Source organism: Salmo salar, chromosome 19 (assembly GCF_965601325.2).
Source record: "Salmo salar chromosome 19, fSalSal1, whole genome shotgun sequence".
NCBI classification, from domain to species: Eukaryota; Metazoa; Chordata; class Actinopteri; order Salmoniformes; family Salmonidae; genus Salmo; species Salmo salar.
Window position 1 is genome coordinate 15487669 of NC_138309.1, and position 24533 is coordinate 15512201.

A 24533-nucleotide genomic window follows, 5' to 3' on the forward strand; every position below is an offset into this window, starting at 1 on the left:
TCCCAGTTGGCCTTGGTTTGGGCTTAGCCCTCGAACCCTTCCTGGTGACACACACCCTCCTTCACAGGCTGCCTCACACATACTCCCTCCCTTCCTCCCCAGACCCAGGCCCAAGCAGATACACTCCTGTCACATGCTTCCAGGCCAACTCTGTTCTGTTCTCTCCAGCCTGCTGTCACCATCACATCACTGCCTCCTGTCTCTGTCACAGACCCTGCCAGGCCAGGCATACTAACTCTATCTTTCTCTCTGTTTATGCCCCCCCCCCCTCTCTCTCTATCTCTCTCAACCATACATACACACAGACACATGCACACACATGCGCTCTCACAAATTCTCTTTCTCTCACCCTCTCCTACACACTTCCGGGTAACGCTCTCGCTCCTCTCTGTGTTTCAGGGTCAGTATGGAGGAGGCCGACCTGTTGAAGGAGCGGCTCCAGGCCATAACGGTAAAGCTACAAAACAATACATCTTTATTGTTCCATTACACAGAGACAACAGACATTTGGTAATTTTTTGCTGTCGCAGTACCCAAATGATTCTATTAATGTGAAAGAAAGAGTGGTGTTTCTGAAAGCTACACATTTGAATAGGTCAGAGGCATTTATGAAGCTATTTGTGTTGTGATGATTCTGCAAATGAGAATGGATGGCAACAGTATCTAGTAGCTGTGAAAGAGAGCTAGGAAATCATCAGGATATCTTGTTTTAGAAATGAAGGTCAAACACTTAGTGTCAGGAAGTGAGAGTAAGCTCATCACTTCAGTTCAGTCTGTAGTGTAAGAGATCTATAGACCTGATCTCTTTCCTAGTCTGATTTTCCTGTCTGGCTGTCTTCACGCTTCACTGATTTCAGTAAGCTTGCTTCACTCTAGCTGTGCATCCACAAAGCTATCTGTCAGTAGACTAGACTTCATCTGGGATATCCATTCTCCCTGGGGCTTAGTAATACAAGGATCAAACATGGGACTATTAATAGACAACAATATGTCTGACCACCACACTTTACATTACAGATATGTCTATGCAGTTATAACTTTTCTACAAAAACGAAGACAGACAGGCATTATTTCTCTTTGATAATGCTAACAACCATTACAAAATAAGCATTACATCTTCTGATCTAATGTATGAAGTACTGTGTGGTTCTACACACCCAAAAAATGATGGGTTAAAAACAACCCAATTTGGGGTTCTTTAGTAACACAGCGTTGGATGAATATTGAACAGAACACACGGTGGGTTATTTTGACCGAGCTAGTTGGAATTCCTGAATAACCCAATATGTTGGGTTTCTGGGATTAAGTAAACATTGGTTAATTTAAGCATCAGTTGGGTATTTTTTTGTTTCATGCTTGGTTCACATGGCAGCTGCGTCTTTTTTAATGTAATCCTTAGGTTATTTTCAGGAGGCGTGGCTTATTGGGGGGGGGGGGGGGGGGGGGAGTTCAGATAGATCTTATTGGCCACCCGTGAGAGAAAATTCTATTCCTGTTTGTCATGTTAAGTTTACATACTGCAAATTACATGTGTTTTTTGGGGGGATTTTGCACATTCTTCTAGAATATTAATATTATTGTGATAAGGTGGTATCCATCCCAACAATGGGATTTGCATAGGCTTTTAGTGAACTAATACACTTCTGTAAGCCTCATTGAAGCTACATAAATGTCAATGTTCACCCTTAACATGTGAAAACTATACAACAGAACAGATGAACAGGAATGACATTTCCTCTCACGGGTGGCTAAACATAACTATCTGAAAGCCATGCCCCTACTAAACTACTTTTCCAGTCTTCTGATCTCAATAACCCAGCACCAATAACCCAGCATCAACAACCCAACCCTGCTCTTTTTAAAGAATAGATCGCAACGAAGTGACTGTACCCAGCAGTTGGGTCAACCAAACAATCCAACCATACAGGGTAGGCCTATACAGGGTAGCCATACAGGGTAGCCATTGAAATAGTGTTTAAGTGCAGGACTAGGCTTAATCTGTGTCTTGGAAACCAACCCAAATGGTATTTATAGAGAGAAACTGCTAAACTGTTATATTGAGCAGATGGACACTGTGGACAGGTTGTATCTGACTTGCTATGATGTCACAGGCATCTCCCTGCTTGATTGGACACAGTGGGGAGCTGGGGCATTCCCATTGGTTGGAATATCCATGACTAGCTGTAGATTAATTTAAGTCTATGAAATGACAAAAACAGGTGGAATCTCTCCATTGACAAAGCCATGCTTGAATGTCTTTACAGGAGAAAAGAAGAGTCCAGGATGACATCGCCAAAAAAAGGAGACAAATTGAGGAGGAAAAATTAAAACTCCAATGTTTGAAGGTACGTTTTAGTACAAACTATAATTTACAGTGCACTCGGAAAGTATTCAGACCCCTTGACTTTTTCCACATTTTGTTAAGTTACAGCCTTATTCTAAATTTTCCACATCAATCTACAGAACAATACCCCATAATGACAAAGTGAAAACAGGTTTTTAGAAATGTTGGCAAATGTATTAAAAACAAAAAACATAAATACCTTATTTACATAAGTATTCAGACCCTTTGCTATGAGACTCACAATTGAGCTAAGGTGCATCCTGTTTCCATTGATAATCATTGAGATGTTTCTAGAAACTGGATTGGAGTCCACCTGTGGTAAATTCAATTGATTGGACATGATTTGGAAAGGCACACACCTGTCTATATAAGGTCCCACAGTTTACAGTGCATGTCAGAGTAAAAACCAAGCCATGAGGTCAAAGGAATTGTCTGTAGAGCTCCGAGACAGGATTGTGTCGAGGCACAGATCTGGAGAAGGGTACCAAAAATGTTTTGCAGCATTGAAGGTACCCAAGAACACAATGGCCTCCATCATTCTTAAATGGAAAAGGTTTGGAACCACCAAGACTCTTCCTAGTGTTCGCCGCCCAGCCAAACTCAGCAATCGGGGGAGAAGAGCCTTGGTCAGGGAGGTGACCAAGAACCCGATGGTCACTCTGACAGAGCTCCAGAGTTCCTCTGTGGAGATGGGAGAACCTTCCAGAAGGACAACCATCTCTGCAGCACTCCACCAATCAGGCCTTTATGGTAGAGTGGCCAGACAGAAGCCACTCCTCAGTAAAAGGCATATGACAGACCGCTTGGAGTTTGCCAACAGACACCCAAAGGACTCTCAGACCATGAAGATTTTCTGGCCTGAATGAACTCTTTGGCCTGAATGCCAAGCGCCACGTCTGGAGGAATCCTGGCACCATCCCTACAGTGAAGCATGATGGTGGCAGCGTCATGCTGTGGGGATGTTTTTCAGCGGCCTGGACTGGCCGACTAGTCAGGATCGATGGAAAGATGAAAGGAGCAAAGTACAGAGAGATACTTGATGAAAACCTGCTCCAGAGCACTCAGGACCTCAGACTGGGGTGAAGGTTCATCTTCCAACAGGACAATGACCCTAAGCACACAGGCATTTCTGGAGAGACCTGAAAAGACCTGTGGAGCAACATTCCCCATCCAACCTGACAGAGCTTGAGAGTATTTGGAGAGAAGAATGGGAGAAACTCCCCAAATACAAGTGTGTGCCAAACTTGTAGCGTCAAACCCAAGAGGACTTGAGGCTGCAATCACTGCCAAAGGCGCTTCAACAAAGTACTCAGTAAAGGGTCTGAATACTTATGTAAAAATTATACTTAATCTATTTTTTAGACATTTGCAAAAATGTCTAAAAACCAGTTTTTGCATTGTCATTATAGGGTATTTTGTTTAGATTGATGAGATAAAAAATAATTTTAAAAAATTAATTAAAAAAGAATGTGGAAAAAGAATGAGGAAAAAGTCAAGGGTTCTGAATACTTCCCGAATGCACTGTACATTGTTAAAAACCTATTGCATGTTGGTTTTATCTGAAGTCAAAAAGAATGGAATGGAATTTAAATATCTGCACGGTCGTTGGGGACACACAACAGTTATTGAGTTACAACACTATAGTTCATGGTGTAACATAGTCTATTGATGGTTTCCCCAAATAGAAAAAGGCCCTTCGAGAGCAATGGCTGATGGATGGGCTGAGCCCTCAGAGTGAGGAGGACCAGGAGGCCAACAAACTACAGGCCCAGGGCGACCAGGAGCAAACCCTATTACTGCAGAGTAACATTGACAGGTACATCTTAGAATGGGATGAATGGTGAGGTGTGTGTGTGTGTGTGTGTGTGTGTGTGTGTGTGTGTGTGTGTGTGTGTGTGTGTGTGTGTGTGTGTGTGTGTGTGTGTGTGTGTGTGTGTGTGTGTGTGTGTGTGTGTGTGTGTGTGTGTGTGTGTGTGTGTGTGTGTGTGTGTGTTTCGTGCTGTGATTAACCAAAATGTTGTACTTTTTTCAGTTATTAAACCACTAATTGACTGACGTCGGTTTAATTACTTGAGAGAAATTCCATAGAGAGAAATCATGTCAATCACGTGAGACATTGCATCAAGAACGAACTGTGGCACGCTGTAGGGAGTTTTTAATAGGGAAATATTCAACCTAATTCAGCGCATAAAACGTGGTAAAACCTCTTAACGAGTTTTAACCAATAAGTTAGGTAACAATCTGTTTCCTTAAAGTAGTGGAAGACTATAGTACAAAGGGTTCCAAAATGGTTCTTCGGCTGTCACCATAGGAGAACCCTTTTCGGTTCCAGGTAGAACCCTTTTTGGTTCCAGGTAGAACCCTGAAGCAGTTCATTTAGTTCTTAAGTCTGCTTGGGCTCCGTGTCTGTCTCAGTCATCTGGGACTAGATCATCTTCTGAGTTGTATTGAAGACCATCTGCCTCAGAACAAAGATCTGAATGAGGACGAAGGCCATCCACATGGGTCGGTCCAGCACAGCCCGATTGATGTCCACCCAAATTGTTTTGTCCAGCGTTGAGAGGAACCTTCAATAAAACATTACAGTACTTTACTTTATATAACATAAAACATGCTGTTTTGCATTGAAATGTCTTGAACTGTCCACACGAACACTTTTGACCAGCCAGAGGATAAAACCTGTCATGTGCTACAATATATTTTTACCCTCTCTCTGACCTTTCTAAACACTGTTAATATAGGTTCATGTTTGTTCTCCTGTGGATTCCTATAGTAACAGTGTTCGGGCAGATAGTGTTTCAGGTACCTGTGAATTTCTACAGTAACAGTGTTAGTGCTGTTGAAAACATCCTGTGGTGTGCCAGTCCAAATAAAACATACCCCCCCTGTCCTAAATGACTACAGGTCTGTCGAGTTGATTTCACATTATGAAAAATAACTCACTAGCGAAACTAAACTCAGTTGGTAGATTCTCTGTTCTCTCTTCCCTAACCCTGTCTCTCCTAGATATGTAGATGATGCATTTCTGTCATCATAACTATGTTACTGTTCATCCATTATGGCATCCATATACCACAGGGGGGCATAACAATTATGTTCTCTGAAAATGTTGTTTCATCTCCCATTCATATCATTGCATATTCTGTTAACTTGATGTGACTGATTTAAACTTACTACTTTCATTGTGGCCATCTTCCTTCATTGTGATGCCAGAATAGTGTCCCCTTAAGAGAGAGTCATTTAATATAATCTTGAACTGAGCCATTATAATATCCGATATAGCTAACGTTACTTACAACCAACAACCATAATTGTCACTAACAATAATTACTAATTCCACACAAAATTTGTAGGCCACCATAACTTGTCATCTGCCAAGCTGTATCCTTAAATATAAGCCTATTGCAATGAGCTATTTACCAATTAAAATATAGATAGCTAAATATCTTGGTATTAAATCCTACCAGAATCTATAAGGGCACAAGGTGCGACCCAGATGCAGACACGGGAGGCAGCTGGTTTGAGTCTTGGACCCGGGGACAGAAGACAAAGGACTGAGACACGGGCTTAATCCTAAACACATGGAACGTAGGGTGAATACGGAGGGCACAGGGTAACAAGAGATGGACAGCAGTGGAACTAAGGACTCTAGAGATGGGAAAACGAACCAATGAAACGAGGGGACAGTTTGCAGGACTCTACCTGAAGGAGCAGGTCCCGTGTGGACAGCCATACCCTCTGCCCAATGCAGTAGTAGGGAGCTGGAGTCTGGCGGCGGTCCGCTTGTTGACGATACCTGGAGTTGGTCTTGAGAAGCACTACCCTAGCTCTTCTCCAGGTACGTCGACAGCGGCGGACGAACATCTGAACCGAGGGTACGTTGACTTCTGGTTCTTGTTCTGGGAAGAGTGGAGGTTGATACCCCATAGAGCACTCAAAAGGGGAGAGTCCCGTTGCTGGACAGGGAAGGATGTTCCGGGCATACTCCACCCAGGCCAGTTGTTGACTCCAGGTAGTGGGGTTGGTTGAGGCCAGGCATCTTAGGGTGGTCTCCAGGTCAGCTTGTGCCGACTGGCCGTTCGACTGGGAATGGAGCGTTTGAAGAAAGTTTGGGGAGAGGGATGATATGAGCAGCCTTTGAGAATAGATCCACCACTGTCAGAATGATGGAGTAGCCATCAGATGGGGGAAGCCCAGTGACAAAATCCAGAGAGATATGAGACCAGGGAAGATGAGGGACCGGTAGTGGCTGAAGAAGGCCAGAAAGAGCTTGCCATGGAGTCTTGTTCTGGGCACACACCGTGCACGCGGCGACGAAGGCAGAGACGTCAGGAACCATTGTGGGTCACCAGAAACGTTGTCGGAGGAATGCTAGGGTACGGTGGGAACTGGGATGACAGGTCAGCCTGGAGGAATGAGCCCATTCCAGGACCCGGGACAGGACTGAGTTAGGGACAAACCGCCAGTTAGCCGGGCCCCCTTCAGGTCCAGGCTGGGAACGTTGAGCCTTGCAAACTAGGGTCTCAATACCATAACCCACTGAGGTTGCAAGGCATGAGGCAGGGAGAATGGTTTCAGAGACTGAGGGTTTGGCACAGGAACTGTATAGGCGTGACAGGGCGTCAGGCTTCACATTCTTGGACCCTGGGCGGTAGGAAATGGTGAAGTTAAATCTGGTAAACGGGAGAGACCACCGGGCCTGCCTGGTGTTAAGGCGCTTTGCTGTACAGAGATATTCCACATTTTTATGGTCGGTCCAGACCAGGAATGGCTGTTCTGCTCAGTCCAGCCAGTGCTTCCACTCTTCCAACGCCATCTTGACTGCCAGGAGTTCTCGGTTGCCTACATCGTAGTTCCTCTCTGCAGGATTCAGATGATGAGACAGGAAGGCACAGGGATGAAGCTTTTGGTCCTGGGCAGATCGCTGGGACAGGATGGCCCCCACTCCAACATCAGAAGCCTCCACTTCCACCACAAATTGACGGGACGGATCCGGATGGGTGCTGTGGTGAACCAATGCTTCAGGTCCACAAAGACTCTGTCGACAGCTGGAGACCATGTGAACAGTACTTTGGGAGAGGTGACTGCAGAGAGGGGGGCCGCCAGGGTGCTGTAACCCCGAATGAAACAGCGGTAGAAGTTACAAAACCCAGGAAACGTTGCAACTGCACCCTGGACGTAGGTTGAGGCCAATCCACCACTGCTTTCACCTTCCCAAGATCCATCTGAACATTTCCCTCAGCAATGACATATCCCAGAAAGGAGATTGTAGAGTGGTGGAACTAACTTCTCGGCTTTCATGAACAACTGGTTCTCCAGGAAGCACTGAAGGATCTGTCTGACATGAAGAACATGTTCTTGGGCAGACCAGGGGGGGAAAAAAGGATGTCATCAAGGTAGATGAACACAAAACGGTTTAGCATATCCTGGAGCACATCGTTTACCAGAGCCTGGAAGACAGCAGGGGCATTGGTGAGTCCAAACGGCATGACCTGGTACTCATAATATCCACTGGCTGTGTTGAAGGCTGTCTTCCACTCATCTCCTTCACGTATCCGAACCAGGTGGTAGGCATTCCGAATGTCCAGCTTGGAAAATAATGGTGGCCCCCTGGTGAGGTTCAAAAGCCGAGGAGAGGTGGGGGGGTAATGATTCTTAACAGTAATGTCATTTAGACCCCGGTAGTCAATGCACGGACGCAGGGTCTTGTCCTTCTCCACTAAGAAAAACCCTGGTGGACGGATGGCCCCAGTAGCCATAGACTCCTCTATGTACTCCTCCATGGTCTTGATCTCCGGCCCGGATAGAGAATATAGCCTACCACGAGGTGGTGTGGTGCCTGGGAGGAGATCAATGGCACAATCATAAGGACGTTGAGGGGGAATAGAAGTAGCCCGTGCCTTGCTGAAGACCTCCAGGAGGTCGTGGTACTCTGTGGGGACGGCAAAGAAATCTCAGACTTGACTTAAGCCCTGGGGAGGCCGTCTCATGGAAGGCTGCGCTGCTTTGAAGCAATGGGAATGGCAGAACGGACTCCAACCCAGGATTGAACTTGTGGTCCAGTCAATAACAGGGTTGTGTTTTTTGAGCCAAGAAAATCCCAAAACAGGAACATGGGGAGACTCAATGAGGAGAAGCTGTATAGCCTCACTGTGATTTCCTGAAACCCGCAGATAAATAGGAACAGTGCTGTGGGCAACTCTACCAATGGAGCTCCCGTCCAGTGCTCTAGCATCCATGGGAACAGAGAGGAGTGGAGTGGGGATATCTAATTCAGAAACTAGGGTAGGATCCATAAAACTCTCATCCGCCCCAGAGTCAATGAGCACCTGAAGAGATTTATCTGGTCTCCCCACAGCAGTATCACAAAAAAGGAGTGCGGTTGATGGGATTTAGAGGATTCCCAGTCTGGCTCGCCAGACTACTTGTACCTACTACAGAAATAGGTATCTTAACTGGGCAGGTGGCTGTATACTGTCCCGCAGCACAGGCAACTGTTGGAACTTAGCCTATGTGAACGTTCCCTAGGTGATAACCTAGCTCTGCCCAGTTGTATAGGTTCCGGAGTATCTGACTCACCCGTCGCCGATGATACTTGAGGGAGCTGGGGTGACTTAGGATCCTCTTGGAAAAACAGCCTTTGGGGACTTCCAGATTCCTTCGACTCCTCTCACTCCTGTGTTCCCTTAGACGTCCATCAATTCTAATGGTGAGGGCGATGAGGGAAGTGAGGTCCACCGGTAATTCCTGAGCAGCTAGCTCATCTTTTGCCACCTCAGATAATCCGTGAAGAAAGGTATTGAAAAGAGACTCCGGATTCCAGGCACTACTTGTGGCCAACGTGCAAAAGTCAACAGCGTAGTCTGCCACACTACGGGAGTCTTGACATAATTCAAGAAGTTTTCGGGCCGCCTCTCTCCCGGATACCGGAGAATCGAACACCTTCCTCACCTCTGGCATGAAATCCTCCAGATGATGACAAATGTCAGATTGTTGCTCCCAAACTGCCGTAGCTCAGGAAAGCACCCTTCCCGACATTAGCGTAATAATATACGCTATCTTCGATCGGTCTGAAGGAAACGAAGATGGCTGTAGCTCAAAAATAAGAGAGCACTGAGAAAGAAAACCCCGGCAGGTACCAGGATCCTCAGAATATTGCTCCGGAGGTGGTAAGCAGGGTTTTCCGGGAGCCGGAGTAGGCTGTACAAACTCACCACTCATAAGGAAAAAGTTAGTGTGTGGTTGGGGGTTCTCAGAAGTGGCAGGCTGCCTATGAGCTAACTCCCTGATTTTCTCCATAATAGCCTTGGTCGTGGCATTCCGTCAGGGAACAAAGCCCTTCCAAAAGGTCCTGTAATAACTCTTCATGCCTCCCAATGGTGGCTCTCTGCATAGAGACAGTGTGGCGGAGCTGGTCCAAGTCTGCTGGGTCTGTCATGGCCAGTTCATACTTTAAGGGCACAAGGCGAGACCCAGATGCAGAAACGGGAGGCAGCTGGTTTGAGTCGTGATATTTATTAAACAAGCCAAAAGGGGTAGGCAAGAGAATGGTCGTAGACAGGCAAAAGGTCAAAACCTGTTCAGAGTCCAGGAGGTACAGAGTGGCAGGCAGGCTGGAGGTCAGGGCAGGCAGAATGGTAAGGCAGGCGGGTACAGAGTCCAGAAAACAGGCAAGGGTCAAAAACCTGGAGGACTAGCAAATGAGAATAGAAGCAGGAATACGGGAAAACCGCTGGTTGACTTGAAAAGCATACAAGACGAACTGGCACAGAGAGAGGAAACACAGGGTTATATACACCAGGGATAATAAGCGACACCTGGAGGGAGTGGAGACAATCACAAGACAGGTGAAACAGATCAGGGTGTGACAAGAATTAACAGTTTAGTGTGGTTGAACAGCTTCCCGCACATGAAATGTACGCCATGGGAGAGGAATGTACACAACACATCGACAAGAGGTATAGAGACAGTTTGTGAGGTAGCTCTTGATAGCTTTAGTAGTCTTGAAAATGCCTTTTACTTTGAAGAACTACTAAAATTGTGATTTTGTCAGAAAGCTCTGCAGCATGGGCAGCTGTGGAAACCCAATGATCATGGGCTAACCTTTTCGCTAGCCTAGAGGAGCTTGGCTCGTTGGGGAGCACAGAGATAGCGTTAGATGGTTGTCTGGCAGACTTGCTGCTACTGCCTCAGAAGAGATGAGATGCGAAGAAATGAAATAATAAAGTACTTATATGAAAAACAAGTAATATACATAACAAAAATATTTTATTTAAGTAAAGTAATGTGAATAGATTATGGTAAATAAGTGCTAAGGAGTGATGGTGGTCACTACATCATGGGGGTTCTTTTAATTGCTTTATTCTGTGTTGTTAAGCGACAATGGAATGTTTTCAATGTTTTGGCAATTGAAAATATTTGGCTTTGGAATTTCAATTAAAAAGCTACAAAAATAATTCCTAGGTCATATTTCAGAATGCATTTAATGTTAAAAATTAATAATAATTGACGGTGATTTTTTTTTTTAAACCGAACCAAAACCCACCGAAAGCACTAATCACTCGGCACTAGTGTGCTTGTGCGTTCGTCCATGTTTGCTTGTGTGTGGCTGAGTGCAGTGCACACATTCACGCGTTAGTGAGTCAAGAGCATACGTTTCTAAGTCAAAGGGCAACACAGGAGATTTTCAAACGCTTTCCCTTTCTAGCCTGAGCTACTATGAGTGGGAAACGATTGGAAGGATTATACCGAGATGGTGCTCCTTAACCCACTGCTTAACCCCTGTGAGAGGCTTTGTGTGTCAGCCAACGGTCGTACAGACAGTCTTCCCACCCCAACCATTGTTACATAACAACCTGTCTACTGTGCTTATAGCCCTGCCTGCTTAAACCAACCACCTTAGAGAGGATTACTCCCTCAGAGTCAATGCAGATATATTTAAGCAATAAGGCCCGAGGGGGTGTGGTATATGGCCAATATACCACGGCTAAGGGCTGTTCTTATGCACAATGCAATGCGGAGTGCCTGCACACAGCCCTTATCCGTGGTATATTGGCCATATTTCACAAAGCCCCGAGGTGCCTTATTCCTATTAGAAACTGGTTACCAATGTAATTAGAGCATAAAAAATAAATGCTTTGTCATACCCATGGCATACGGTCTGATATACCATGGCTTTCAGCCAATCAGCATTCAGTGCTCGAACCACCCAGTCTATAATAAGTACTTTAAGAGAGTAATAGTACCATTATGCAATAACATAATGTGTTATAGTGTTATAGTGTTAGTGTATATAGCTTTTAGTATAGCTCTCAGAGTATAGCTGTAAGTGATTGTCACGTCCTGACCAGCAGATGGAGCTAGTGTTTTAGTTTTGGGGTCAGGACGTGGCATGTTTGTATTGGTTAAATGTTGGGTGGATGATTGGGACTTCCAATTGAAGGCAGGTGTGTATAGTTGCCTTTGATTGGAAGTCCTATATAGGTGTGTGTGTTTTTCTTTGGGGTTGTGGGTGGTTGTTTTTGCACTGTGTTTCTAGCCTGCAGAACTGTAGCTGTTGTCACTTTGTTTGCATTGTTAAGTGGATGCTTTACTTCTTTTTTTTAATTAAAGATGAGTATTCACATACCTGCTGCGCCTTGGTCCATTTCTACAGAAGACAGCCGTTACAGAACCACCCACCAAAGGACCAAGCAGCAGAAGAGGAGGAAGCCACAGGAGAAGAAAATGGAGGAATGGACCTGGCAGGACGAAAGAAAATTCTGGGCGGACAAGTTAAGGGAGCTAAGGGAACCCGAGAGGCAGCCCCAAGATTTTTTTTGGGGGGGGCACACGGGTAGTTTGGCCAGGCCAGGGAAGAGCCGTAAGCCAGCTACCCGTGACTACAGGGAGGTGCGTACGAGGTGGAGGGCGCCATGTTACGCTGAGGTGCGCACCATCTCGCCTATACGGACGCACAGCCCAGTTCGCCCAGTACCAGCGCCCCGCAGGTGCCAGGGCAAGGGGAGCATCGAGCCGGAAGGGGTGATGCCAACCCTGCACTCAAGACCGCCAGTGCGCCCTTTCGGTCCGGTGTTTCCCGCCAGACGCACTAGCATGGAGGTGCGTGTCTCCAGGCTGGCACGTCCTATACCAGCCCCACGCATCAGGAGTCTAGTGTGTCAACCCAGCCTCGCCAGTCAAAAGTCACCAGAGCTGCCCGCCAGTCAACAGTCGTCAGTGCTGCCCGCCAGTCAACAGTCGTCAGAGCTGCCCGCCAGTCAACAGTCGTCAGAGCTGCCCGCCAGTCAACAGTCGTCAGAGCTGCCCGCCAGTCAACAGTCGTCAGAGCTGCCCGCCAGTCAACAGTCGCCAGAGAGGTCAGACTGCCCTGAACTGCCGGAGTGGCCAGACTGCCCTGAACTGCCAGAGTGGCCAGACTGCCCTGAACTGCCAGAGTGGCCAGACTGCCCTGAACTGCCAGAGTGGCCAGACTGCCCTGAACTGCCAGAGTGGCCAGACTGCCCTGAACTGCCAGAGTGGCCAGACTGCCCTGAACTGCCAGAGTGGCCAGACTGCCCTGAACTGCCAGAGTGGCCAGACTGCCCTGAACTGCCAGGGTGGCCAGACTGCCCTGAACTGCCAGGGTGGCCAGACTGCCCTGAGCTGCCAGGGTGGCCAGACTGCCCTGAACTGCCAGGGTGGCCAGACTGCCCTGAACTGCCAGAGTGGCCAGACTGCCCTGTTCTGCCAGAGTGGCCAGACTGCCCTGTTCTGCCAGAGTGGCCAGACTGCCCTGTTCTGCCAGAGTGGCCAGACTGCCCGGTTCTGCCAGAGTGGCCAGACTGCCCGGTTCTGCCAGAGTGGCCAGACTGCCCGGTTCTGCCAGAGTGGCCAGACTGCCCGGTTCTGCCAGAGTGGCCAGACTGCCCGGTTCTGCCAGAGTGGCCAGACTGCCCGGTTCTGCCCTCTGGCCCAGCCCGAGGTGCCCTCCTGCTCTCCGGCCCAGCCCGAGGGGCCCTCCTGCTCTCCGGCCCAGCCCGAGGGGCCCTCCTGCTCTCCGGCCCAGCCCGAGGGGCCCTCCTGCTCTCCGGCCCAGCCCGAGGGGCCCTCCTGCTCTCCGGCCCAGCCCGAGGGGCCCTCCTGCTCTCCGGCCCAGCCCGAGGGGCCCTCCTGCTCTCCGGCCCAGCCCGAGGGGCCCTCCTGCCCTCCGGCCCAGCCCGAGTGGCCCTCCTGCCCTCCGGCCCAGCCCGAGTGGCCCTCCTGCCCTCCGGCCCAGCCCGAGTGGCCCTCCTGCCCTCCGGTCCAGCCCGAGTGGCCCTCCTGTCCCCCGGCCCAGCCCGAGTGGCCCTCCTGTCCCCCGGCCCAGCCCGAGGGGCCCTCCTGTCCTCCGGCCCAGCACGAGTGGTCCGTCTGCCAGGGTCAGCCCAAGTGGCCCATCTGCCCGGCGCAGTTAGCAGCGCCACCGAAGTGGGCTACGCCGACGATGGAGCAAGGTCCACGCCCTGCACCTGAGCCACCTCCAGGATAGGTGGGTTGGGGAGGGAGGGTGTAGCACAGTGCCGTCGGTGACGGCAGCCCCCCTCCCTTCCCTCCCTTATTGTTTTAGGGTTATTGTTTATGGGTTTTGTGTTTGTTTTTTTTTGTTGGTAGGTGCATTCCGGGGTCTGCACCTTGAGGGGGGGGTACTGTCACGTCCTGACCAGCAGATGGAGCTAGTGTTTTAGTTTTGGGGTCAGGACGTGGCATGTTTGTATTGGTTAAATGTTGGGTGGATGATTGGGACTTCCAATTGAAGGCAGGTGTGTATAGTTGCCTTTGATTGGAAGTCCTATATAGGTGTGTGTGTTTTTCTTTGGGGTTGTGGGTGGTTGTTTTTGCACTGTGTTTCTAGCCTGCAGAACTGTAGCTGTTGTCACTTTGTTTGCATTGTTAAGTGGATGCTTTACTTCTTTTTTTTAATTAAAGATGAGTATTCACATACCTGCTGCGCCTTGGTCCATTTCTACAGAAGACAGCCGTTACAGTGATTATATGTTCTATCAGAGAGAGGCACTGTTATATTTTCTGATGGTAGAACATTAATAGAGAGACGAGTGAACTGGAGGGACCTGTCTGTTGTCTGTCCTGCCGTCCTGCCTGCTAGCAGTGATGTGATGAGATGGGCTCTGAGCTTTGTTCACTGGACTGTATCAGAGCTGTGTGATAAAGCTATGTCCTAAATGGCACTCTATTCCCAGTCTATTCCCACTCTATTCCCGGTCAAGAGTAGTGCACTATTCAAAAGTAGTGCACTATATAGGGAATAGGCTGGCATTTGGGATGCTGGCGAAAGCTCCAAACCAATCTAGAGAGAAATCCTCCTCATCACCTGGACAAAACAACCTATCAAGGATCAGGATGAGGGTTCAGAAATAGACTTTGACCCCTGACCAAAACAACCACATTTAGAAAAACACATAAACAGCCTATCAATATTCACCTTAATGAGAGTATGATTGAATGTAAAATATTTAAATATTGGATGCAAGTAAAATAGTCATGTTTTTCTATTTGATATGAGCCAAATACGGAACATATTCAGTGTTGTTTTGATTGACGTCCAAGACGCATACTGATAAACACAAATTCAATCAAGCAATCTATCTCTATCAAAGAACAAGCATAGTCATTGCATATGTTAATTTACATGCTAAGCTATAAGTGACCGACTACCAATGATTACGGTTGCAATGGATAAGGTCATTTCCATGCAAATGTCAATTTGTTTTTCCGATTTCCATATGAATACCTCTGCTTGCTGAGTGATTACTGTCTGTTTGGACTGATTGCGGCTGCTAAACTGCTCTATATTTTGCATCCACTTTACAGAATGGAGACGGAAATAGAGGCTCTGGAAACACAGGAGCTGCAGATTTCAGCCAACGAGGAAGTGATTCTGAAGAGACTGAAGGAGGTGGAAAAGACTGCAGAAGACATCATCAAGGTATTGCTCGTCTAATACTAACATTAGACCACTACTTTGTGCTTATAATGTGGGATTTGTATTTATATCCATTATTCTGGTTCTTTGGAGAACAACAAGGGTTCATGGGTATTAGGCCTAATGCTTGAATCTTGAGTTTGCAGTGTACTTGGATTATCATTCTCATCGTCGGCCTTACACTAACAATAATGGGGGGATGGATAATGTCTCATAATCTGTGTCTATGTCCTTTATGTCTATGGGGCATGGCTTCATTCCAATGAAATGGAGGATATTAATTGAATATGCAGGTAGTGATTTGTGTTAAAAAAGAAATTCACCAAGAGGTTGTAGTGAACTGACTGTGTGGGTGTGCGGCGGTAAGCAAAGGTCTGCTTTCAGAGGAAAAGGTGATGCGATATGGAAGGCAATTATATTGATGGAGGGCAGAAGGTGCCGCTGTTCGAGTTGCATGTTTTCTGATTCCTTGGACATGGTGTCTAATCCCTAACCGGAAACGAACAACCCTCGAGACGTTTGGAAATAATCAGTAATTACTAACATACTTTCTTTTTCACCTGGCTTGTTGTGATTTTTTCATCATCCTTTCAGTCGGTTTTGATTGTGAACACCTGTATCTCCACACAGGAGTTAAATGCCGAATACCAGGCAGGTAAATACTTTTGTTGCTCTTGGTGTTGTGCTTGTCTTCCTAAAATTATTTTCCTATATTTATTCCATGTTAACATCTTCTGGTGGACCTGTTGGCATATGTGAACTGACTGGGTTGTTATCTTTACAGACCCGATACAATACGTTTACGCACCGATTCCAAATATGCCAGATTTCCAGATGCAAAGGTCCATCACACCTACCAGTAGACCACTGAGGAAAATAAAAAATCCACAGGAAGGACTTGATGGTGAAGAACCAAAGCAGGGTATATAAACAATATACAGTATTCTGTATGCAATATCTGGCCTATGTTATTTAGAGTGAATATTTTTATACACACAATAAGTGGCCATCTGCACTCTTTTATAGTGCTTAACACGACATTACGTAATGTCAAACGTCCGTAGGTCTCAACAAGCAGGATAATGGAATGAATAGACATCTGCCTGTCGAAAACATAGAAAAAGTGAGATGATATCTGGAATTATTAAGCACTTCACCTGTACATCACAGTGAATTTTTATGTGATATGGGCCTTTATATGATCGTTCTCTGTAGGTGACTCATTTGGATTCCTAGAACATGGACTCAGCTTGAATCAGGCCTTGACACCTGCTGTTCCAATTATGCCGTTTCAAAGCCTGTAATTTAATATTTTTAGCTTAGCAGAAATTGGATAAAAAGCTTTTTTCATTTGTCAAGGAGCTATACTTTGATTATTGATTGAACACATAAATACATGAAAACAGTGTACAGACAGAAGTTATAACCTACTGTACATATTTGTGGTACATTCAAAATACATTCAGTATGTTATATGAATCATACACATTGTGTTCTAGTTGTTATCCATCCTATGTCCTCTCTCTCTCCATAGCTATGTTCGCCATGGAGATCAGTGTAGAGAAGGACATGAGAACAGGAGAGAGCCAAGTTGTGTCCATGACCACCCTAACCCCTGAAGAGTTCCAACAGAAAGGTGTGAAGGTCTACGATGATGGGAAGAAGTCTGTCTATGCCCTACGCTCGGAGGGACAGGTGACCCGGAATGGGGTGGGGTTGGGTGAACTGAGTAACGTTGAGGTGGAGGCGCTCCTGCGCCAGGCTGGGGATGCAAAGGTCCCCACCGAGGTCCAGTACCACAGGCCTGTCTACGCTGCTCCTTACACCAGCAGGCCTTCAACCCCTGCATGGAAGCCCGAGCAGGGACACGTCAGCCCCAGTCCTGGTGAGCCCAATGGCCATCGGACCTCCATTACAACCCCCCATCCTCAAGCCAGCCCTTTCCAGATGCTTCCAGAAGCTCTGCCCAGAGATGGAGCCCAGAGCAGGGAAGAAGTAGCCAGCTCTGCCCCCTCTCACATTCCAAACATCCACGCTGACACGCATCTAGTGCAGCCTCAGTCAGCCACCCATCAAGGTTTCAAAACTGGCCAGAGCCTCACCAATGGTAGCAGTGGTATAGGCCCACACCCAGATAAAAACAGACCAGCTATCATTGCAGTCCTGAGTTCAGGAGAAAGCCGCACTCCCATACCGCTGATAGAGAATACTGTGACAGATTGGGACAGGCAGTCACCAATCTACCCCAACTGTCGTCAGTCTCCATTCTACCCCAGCAGTCGACAGTCACCATTTTACACCAGTGACAGTGGTGAGTCCTCCTTCAACATCATGAACACCTTTCCACCTGATCTGGACTCTGAACCAGTGACAATGATCTTCATGGGCTATCAGAACGCAGCAGAGGAGGAAGATGAGGAGAATATCCAGGCCGAGCTGGTCGTCATCGGAAACGGCGATGATGATGAAGAAGATGACAACAACAACATACCCTCATACCACCCCGAGGGATACAGAAGCAAGATCTTCCAACCCACAGCCAGATGCAACAACAACACAGACTATACTGCAGATTCCACAAACTCTGAGAGTCTGCTACACCGACCCACGTTCACCCACAAACCTGGCAAGCGCAGTTCCGACCCAGACCAACAGCCCCTGGCCATAGAAGTGCCCATGAGCGCAGGTATCAAGACGGGCAAAAATAATTGCTGCTGCTTAGGGGGCTGGGGCTCTTCAATCCCTCTCATCAAATGCTAACCTAGCCTCTCATCTACTCTAACAACCTAACACTCTCTCTCTGATCTTGTGAGCCTTTGAGATCACACGCGAACACTGTGGCTTCTGCGCCAACCTACTCACATCCCAAGCATGTACGGCATTCTCTAACCCGTGGACCCAACGTTCACCCTCTTTTGTCTTCCTTTAACAAGATAATAAGGCACAGTTTTAGAGCGGTTACCACAGCTGGCATTACTTTATGTGGCCTTATTTTAACTATAGTCAGCTCTGACAACTGAATGGAAGCTTTTAACTGCTTTGAATCGAAACAATATCGGAGAGCCGTTGTCATGTAAATCAGTGTATTACTATCTTGTTTTTTTGAGACTTTAGCTCCATCCAGTGGCCGTACTGCTGAACACATCAACATTTGCTTGGTCATGTTCTGGGTACAGGTGTACTGAATGCCAAAGATGATGCTGCTGCTTGAAAGGAAAGGCATTACATTTCTCGAATGAGATGTTCTTTATTTTTTATATAAGATTAAGTGCTTGGTCATTTCTAATGTATGTGTGTGCTATGTAATTTAACTGTTCTGCTTAATGTCTGCTTTTGAATCCAAACTAATTAAAACTAATTCATCATACTATCCACTGGTTGCAGTTCTCTCTTTGTCAATTCAGACTACAATTTCACAGCATGACTAAACTGCTGAATAACTGACTTATACCGCCAATCCTACAATACTCTTTCAATATAATTATTTACCTGACTTCAAAGGGTGATCATTTATATATCACCATTTAGTAATGTTTTGTTTTTTCCTCCTCCCTGAAACACACTCTCCATTGTTGTGTTGCATTGGTACAGATGTTGAACTGTGTTCCATGTTCAAGGTAATGTTCTGTCTATGCTGTTTTCTTTTGGGTCTCTATTGGCAAGCATGTCATTGGGTATTTCTTCCTAATCCATCTGAAAAGCCAAGACTTACGCTGAGGAACATGAAGTGGCATTTGCTTGAGAAGTACTTACATAAGCCTTTTCTTACCATTATATAAGCTACAATTTTGATGGAAAAAATCTCTTCCACCCTAAAATAAAATTCGTAAAGAAGAAATCTTAGAGACAGCAAGACAATGCATTAGTATTACATATGGATATTCACACAGGTTGTTCTTCTTATACCATGGAAATCTTCAGGAGAGCATTTTATATTACTGGGTTTGTGGGATGATTGACTTTAATTTAGGTGAAAATCAAGATTCAGTCAAAAATATTTAACTTAAACATTTTCCATTTTTCTTATCCACAGCTTTGAAAATGAGAATGGCAAAGCTAGGGGGGAAAGTGTAACCGGCAAAGTGATTGATTCCCGTCCCTGACGTTACTATTCGGTGAAGAATAAGGAACAGAAAAGAGTGGTCCTATGGAACAGACCTTTTCTACACACTATTTTGCTCATCAGATACAGAACTTCTTCTAAGAGACAGACCACTGACAAGACAGATGATCAGAATTGTATTTATATTATCATGGAAGTGCCAAGATGGTCTATGAATGTGTGAAATCGAAAATGTCTGTATGTCAATCATGCATTTATGGTATGCCTGTGTTACATTTATTAGGTGTAGTATTCAATCAGCAACAATATTTATTCAAAGACATTTGCTGATCATTTCTAAAATGGATGTGAAAGTGTTTTAATGCCCAAGTGACCGACCTTTTGCTGCTGTCAGTGCTTTCACAAAATCTACAATGAGGAATGAATTCCTGAATGATTAATGCCATTGGTAATATTGCATACTAAATTGGAAAATAAAAATGTGTTATCTGAATAACCAAAGAAAATGAATAAGAAAGACTCGGCATAATAACTTTGACATAGTTTTTTTATCAATATGTTATTTCTATGGTTGAGAGTTTGTTCTTTGATTGACCATAGATTCAGTGAAGGGATTGTTATCAATTGAAATAGTCAGAAAAGCATATCTGAAATTGAGATACACGCAATCGTCAGTTCAAATTACAGCACACTGGACAAACCTCAGGAAAGAAAACCCGAGAAGGTTAGAAAGATTAGAACTTGAACAGTAAGTTCCTGGTTTTGACTAAATGCGTCACAGGGTTATCATAGTACACAACATCAGCATTCTCAACGTTGCTCACAGCAGAGAAGTCTTGGGTATGCTCTTTATGAATATGCGACAGTGTGTGTGTGCAAGGGAAAAGGAGAGAGGGACCATCTCTTTGCACCATCCACACTGCTCTGCTATTGGTTGCTTCCCCTCTACACACATTCATAATCAGAGTTCTAGTCTCTGAGGCTACAGAGAGACAGAGCGCCAGCTTAACACTGCTAGCCAAAACCAGTCTACAATCACCTGCTGGACTGGTATAAGGTAGGACCGCAGCAACAATAACACAGACAGAATAGTTTTTCCTTTGTACAGAGTACTGACAGGGACTAGAAATACCAGCTGGTTTTATAGACCAGAATTGTTATTGCATGATGTAACTTGTATCGGTTTGCTGCAATTGTCTCTTGTAAAAGTCTAAAAGGGTTATGATGGGGAAAGGGCATCGTATAGATAGTGAACTAGAAGTGGGTGTTGAATTGGAGTGTGTTACAGTGTGTGAATGTGTGAGGGTGCGTTAGATTAGGTATAGATCCGCTGAGGTTGGTCAAAGACAGTATAATTGTTGTAATACAGAAAAACAACACAGCTACAGGTAGAACGAAAATATTTTATTACAATCTGAACAAAATCAAGGTGTTCTGACAATATATTTTGATTACATTCAAATGCTCATATTTTATATTTATATTTGACTTCGGATTGTATTAGACTATAACTAAATACTTGCTGAATGTGTTGATGACGCTCAGGTCATTTGAGGGGTTTTGGGGCGTTTTGGGGGTTACATTTAAGTGTGGAGAAAGAGATTGCAAATGTTTTATTTTGATATTTTACTGAAACTTCTTCTTCGATCATAAAACCTCTGAATGGAAAGATCATCCTATCTATTCATTTATTTTCCATATTTGCAAATAATTATTTGGTGGGTGCTTATATTTGTCCTATTTCACACATGTACAAGTGTTTATTAATACTTGTGTGAATTGGAAATGTGATTTTTGCATATCCCAACTCTCCCTAAGTCACAGCCAGGGTCTGCGACCCTGGAGCAATTAGGGTTAAGTGCCTTACTTAAGGGCACGTCGACAGATTATTCCTCTTGTCGGCTCAGGAATAAAAACGACCAATCTTTTGGTTACTGGCACAACGCTCTAACTGCTACAGGTACATCAACAAGATCAAAATGAAGGAATTTGTTTGTCAATTTCATAAAAGTCACATGCACACGTGCACTGCAAATGACAAGGGTAAAAGAATAAGAACTCATCTCTCTGTGTTTGCCTGAAAGCAGCAACAGGTGTCCTTGCATGTACGGCATGCATTTCATTACACATGCATTACATTGTGCTGTCTGGGAGTCAGATAGAGATAAGAGTTTTAGGTACTTGACTATGCAGATAGCGAGTTGCTGAAGAGGCCTCCATCATCACCACTCCATCTAGTCATTCCAGCCTGGGGAGATAGCCAGGTGTGCGGCACTCGCGCACCACACACACACACACACACACACACACACACACACACACACACACACACACACACACACACACACACACACACACACACACACACACACACACACACACACACACAGACCCTCTCTAACATCCTACTATAGAGGCTGTGACTCTTACAGCTCTATCAAGTCTCGTTGATAAATTAAAATGATAATGACATCACCCTCACTAGCTAGCAGTGCATAGCAACAAAAGCTCCAAATGTAGTTCCATCCAATTAGAATGTCACTACTATTGAAGTTTGTAATAGTGAACAAGCTAGCAGTGTAGAGTGTTCTCAAAAGTGCGGGAACGCACCACATGTATTAATTACACAATCTCCGCCAAAAAAACACTATACCACATTTTTCCGTCAAATTAGAATGTCACTACTATTGACGTTTGTAATACTGAGAATTTGGCCTATCAACACCAGAGGACAGACTTCATGTTCTTATTGTCAACGTTGGGTGTTTCAATATGTTAACCTCAGACGAGATGAACATGTAAAACTTGCAGGGCTCAAGGTTTCTTAGAAATATTCTATCACACTACTTTCCTTCAGGTCGTCCTCAATGATTTCCATACACTAGATGACTCATAGGGGTGCACTGTGTTGAAGCCCCGTCATTGTAAAACTATTTTGGACGCTAAATGCATTTATTAATGTCTACATTAGTTTTTGCCACATTTATTCTATTACACACACTAATGCATACTTTTAAATTATATTATATGAGTTAAACCTGAAAACCTAATGTTACTGTCCCCATTAAAACAACCAAATACTTAAATACACTTACAATTTTGACTTTAAACATTTAATCAAAATACTGTAGAATTCCAGTGACAATATGTCCGACCGGTCAGTTCAAAGCCTCTTAATGGCCAGTACATAGCATGAGCAATTAAGGGTGTACATACATCACTGGTCATACTTCATGTTTCCAACCCACCCACGCACACCATGTCTCTTTTCACCGAGCCTGTTCTGTTCCCGAACTTCACAGCTACTGTTCCTTTTGTATAGAGAACAGCCTTGAAACTAATAAGCAGAGTGTACAACAGCTTTCTTGCCAAGCATCATGCCTGCTGCAGGCACTTACGAATGACGCACACGCAAGCGACTTCAGAATTCAACGTGGCATTTAGCTAATGTGTAATTTGGATGATGCTTCGCAAGCTGGGAACACAAAAAAATAAAATAAACACATCACAAATGTCACATGCAGCTTTCAATCTCATTCCCTGCAGGAAATATCTCCATGATGCCACCATTCAGGCCAAAATCAATCCCATCATGACCTTGGTCACCTATTGAGCGGCTTGCTAAAAGTCCATGGCTTACACAGGGGCACTCAATGGCCACTCAGTGACTGGGAGTGCACTAGGACACCACCATAACATGTAGCCACATCCGTGATTAGGAAGTAGCCTGAGGAACAACCATCTCCAGCATCAACCTCATCACAATGGCATTTCTGCCAATAGAGTGCCCCTCTAGTTCTTTCGACACGGGTACCATTCACTGATCAATACCTCTGATCAGTTATCAATAAGGCTGTGTATTTCTCCCATCGCACCACACACAGTCACTCAGAGTCCATGTTAGGTGTTTGTTGTGAAGAGTGTATTTTGATTTGTCTGGACCAGTAAGATCAAGATGATCTCCTTCTGGCTCATCTGTTGGAAGCTTCTGGTAGGTACCATAGGGTCATGCACATTTGATTTTATTTCTACGGATATGGTGTTCTGTTCCGTTCTAACACATCAGCTCTGTCTCTCTTTCTGTGTGCTTGATGCTAATCATCACATTGACGCTGCATTATTTGCATTATTTATTGCATACAGATAGTTAGGACACAACAGTTAGGACACAACAGCTTGCTGCTTGAGAGCCTGTGAGGCTGTGGTGGAAGTTTGTGCACTAGCTGAGCAGAGCAGAGCTGTGTGCTAAGTGGTATGACTACTGGGGGTTGCCATGGTGCTCAGCACTTCTGTCTTATTTTGATTGGACTTAATGGCTTTTTGTGTTTGGCTTGATGATGTGTCTATTTCAGACCTTGGACAGAAGGAAACTTTGTTTTATCCATCTTTGTCCCGTTGTATTGTTGCAGAGGATTTTTTGTGTAGCATTTGTGTGGGATTAGATGGTTAAAAAGGATGATGGTGACAGGAAGAAAAGAGACGAAGGTTAGTGGTGCTGTCAACCAGCGGAAATACCTTAAGCCCTGTATCACCTCTGTTGTTTGTAGCTACACAGTACAGACTGCATTGAACTAGCTATCTGGTTCTGATAAAGCAGGGATAGGGAAATATCTGGGAGATGTTGTTTAGCTGACAATGGAGGTATGATATCATATTGTTGTGCCTTGCCAAATGATTCCACCTAAGAAATATTTTGAATGACTAAACTATTATCTCAACACATTCACAGGGAGAAGAAATGTAAAGTTATAAATATTTTATGCTATTTCACAAAATATGCTTTGAATTGATTTATCTGACATATTGTCAAAACAATCCTGACAATAACGGCTAATAACAGTCACAATTAAAATCTTGTTTCACAGTGTTTTTTGTAGCAACAGCTCTATAACAACACAAAGGAATTTGCCTACAGTGACAGTTGTAAAGAAAGTCATAGGATAGATGAGGATTATGGTCTCATTATGAATGACTGTTGGCAGTCCTTGCTGTTTGGAGCTGTTAAATACTCCGAGCTTTGGTGTGAAAGAGGCTACAGCTCCGTGCTTGATGTGAGCCTTTCTCTGGAGTTGGGCTTGGCAAAGACTCAGGTTGAACATTTAGGTGGTGGTTTCCCGGATAATCTCCATTGAATGTGCTTTTCAGTCCAGGATTACGCTTAATCT

General features: G+C 45.1%; 1 protein-coding gene across 4 annotated transcripts in view; it reads left to right on the forward strand.

The window, feature by feature from the left end:
- palmdb (palmdelphin b) overlaps nucleotides 1-24533 on the forward strand; it is a 43217-nt gene that overhangs the window by 13529 nt on the left and 5155 nt on the right. The window contains exons 2-10 of one of the 4 annotated variants that reach the window (XM_014157397.3): nucleotides 400-451; nucleotides 2265-2345; nucleotides 4030-4160; nucleotides 15194-15308; nucleotides 15900-15960; nucleotides 16090-16227; nucleotides 16840-17991; nucleotides 18897-18922; nucleotides 19339-21042. In XM_014157397.3, coding sequence (XP_014012872.1) covers nucleotides 407-451; nucleotides 2265-2345; nucleotides 4030-4160; nucleotides 15194-15308; nucleotides 15900-15960; nucleotides 16090-16227; nucleotides 16840-17991; nucleotides 18897-18922; nucleotides 19339-19344 — 1755 coding nt within the window. In that variant the 5' untranslated portion in view covers nucleotides 400-406 and the 3' untranslated portion in view covers nucleotides 19345-21042. The other 3 variants (XM_014157396.3, XM_014157393.3, XM_014157395.3) reach the window with 3 other exon arrangements.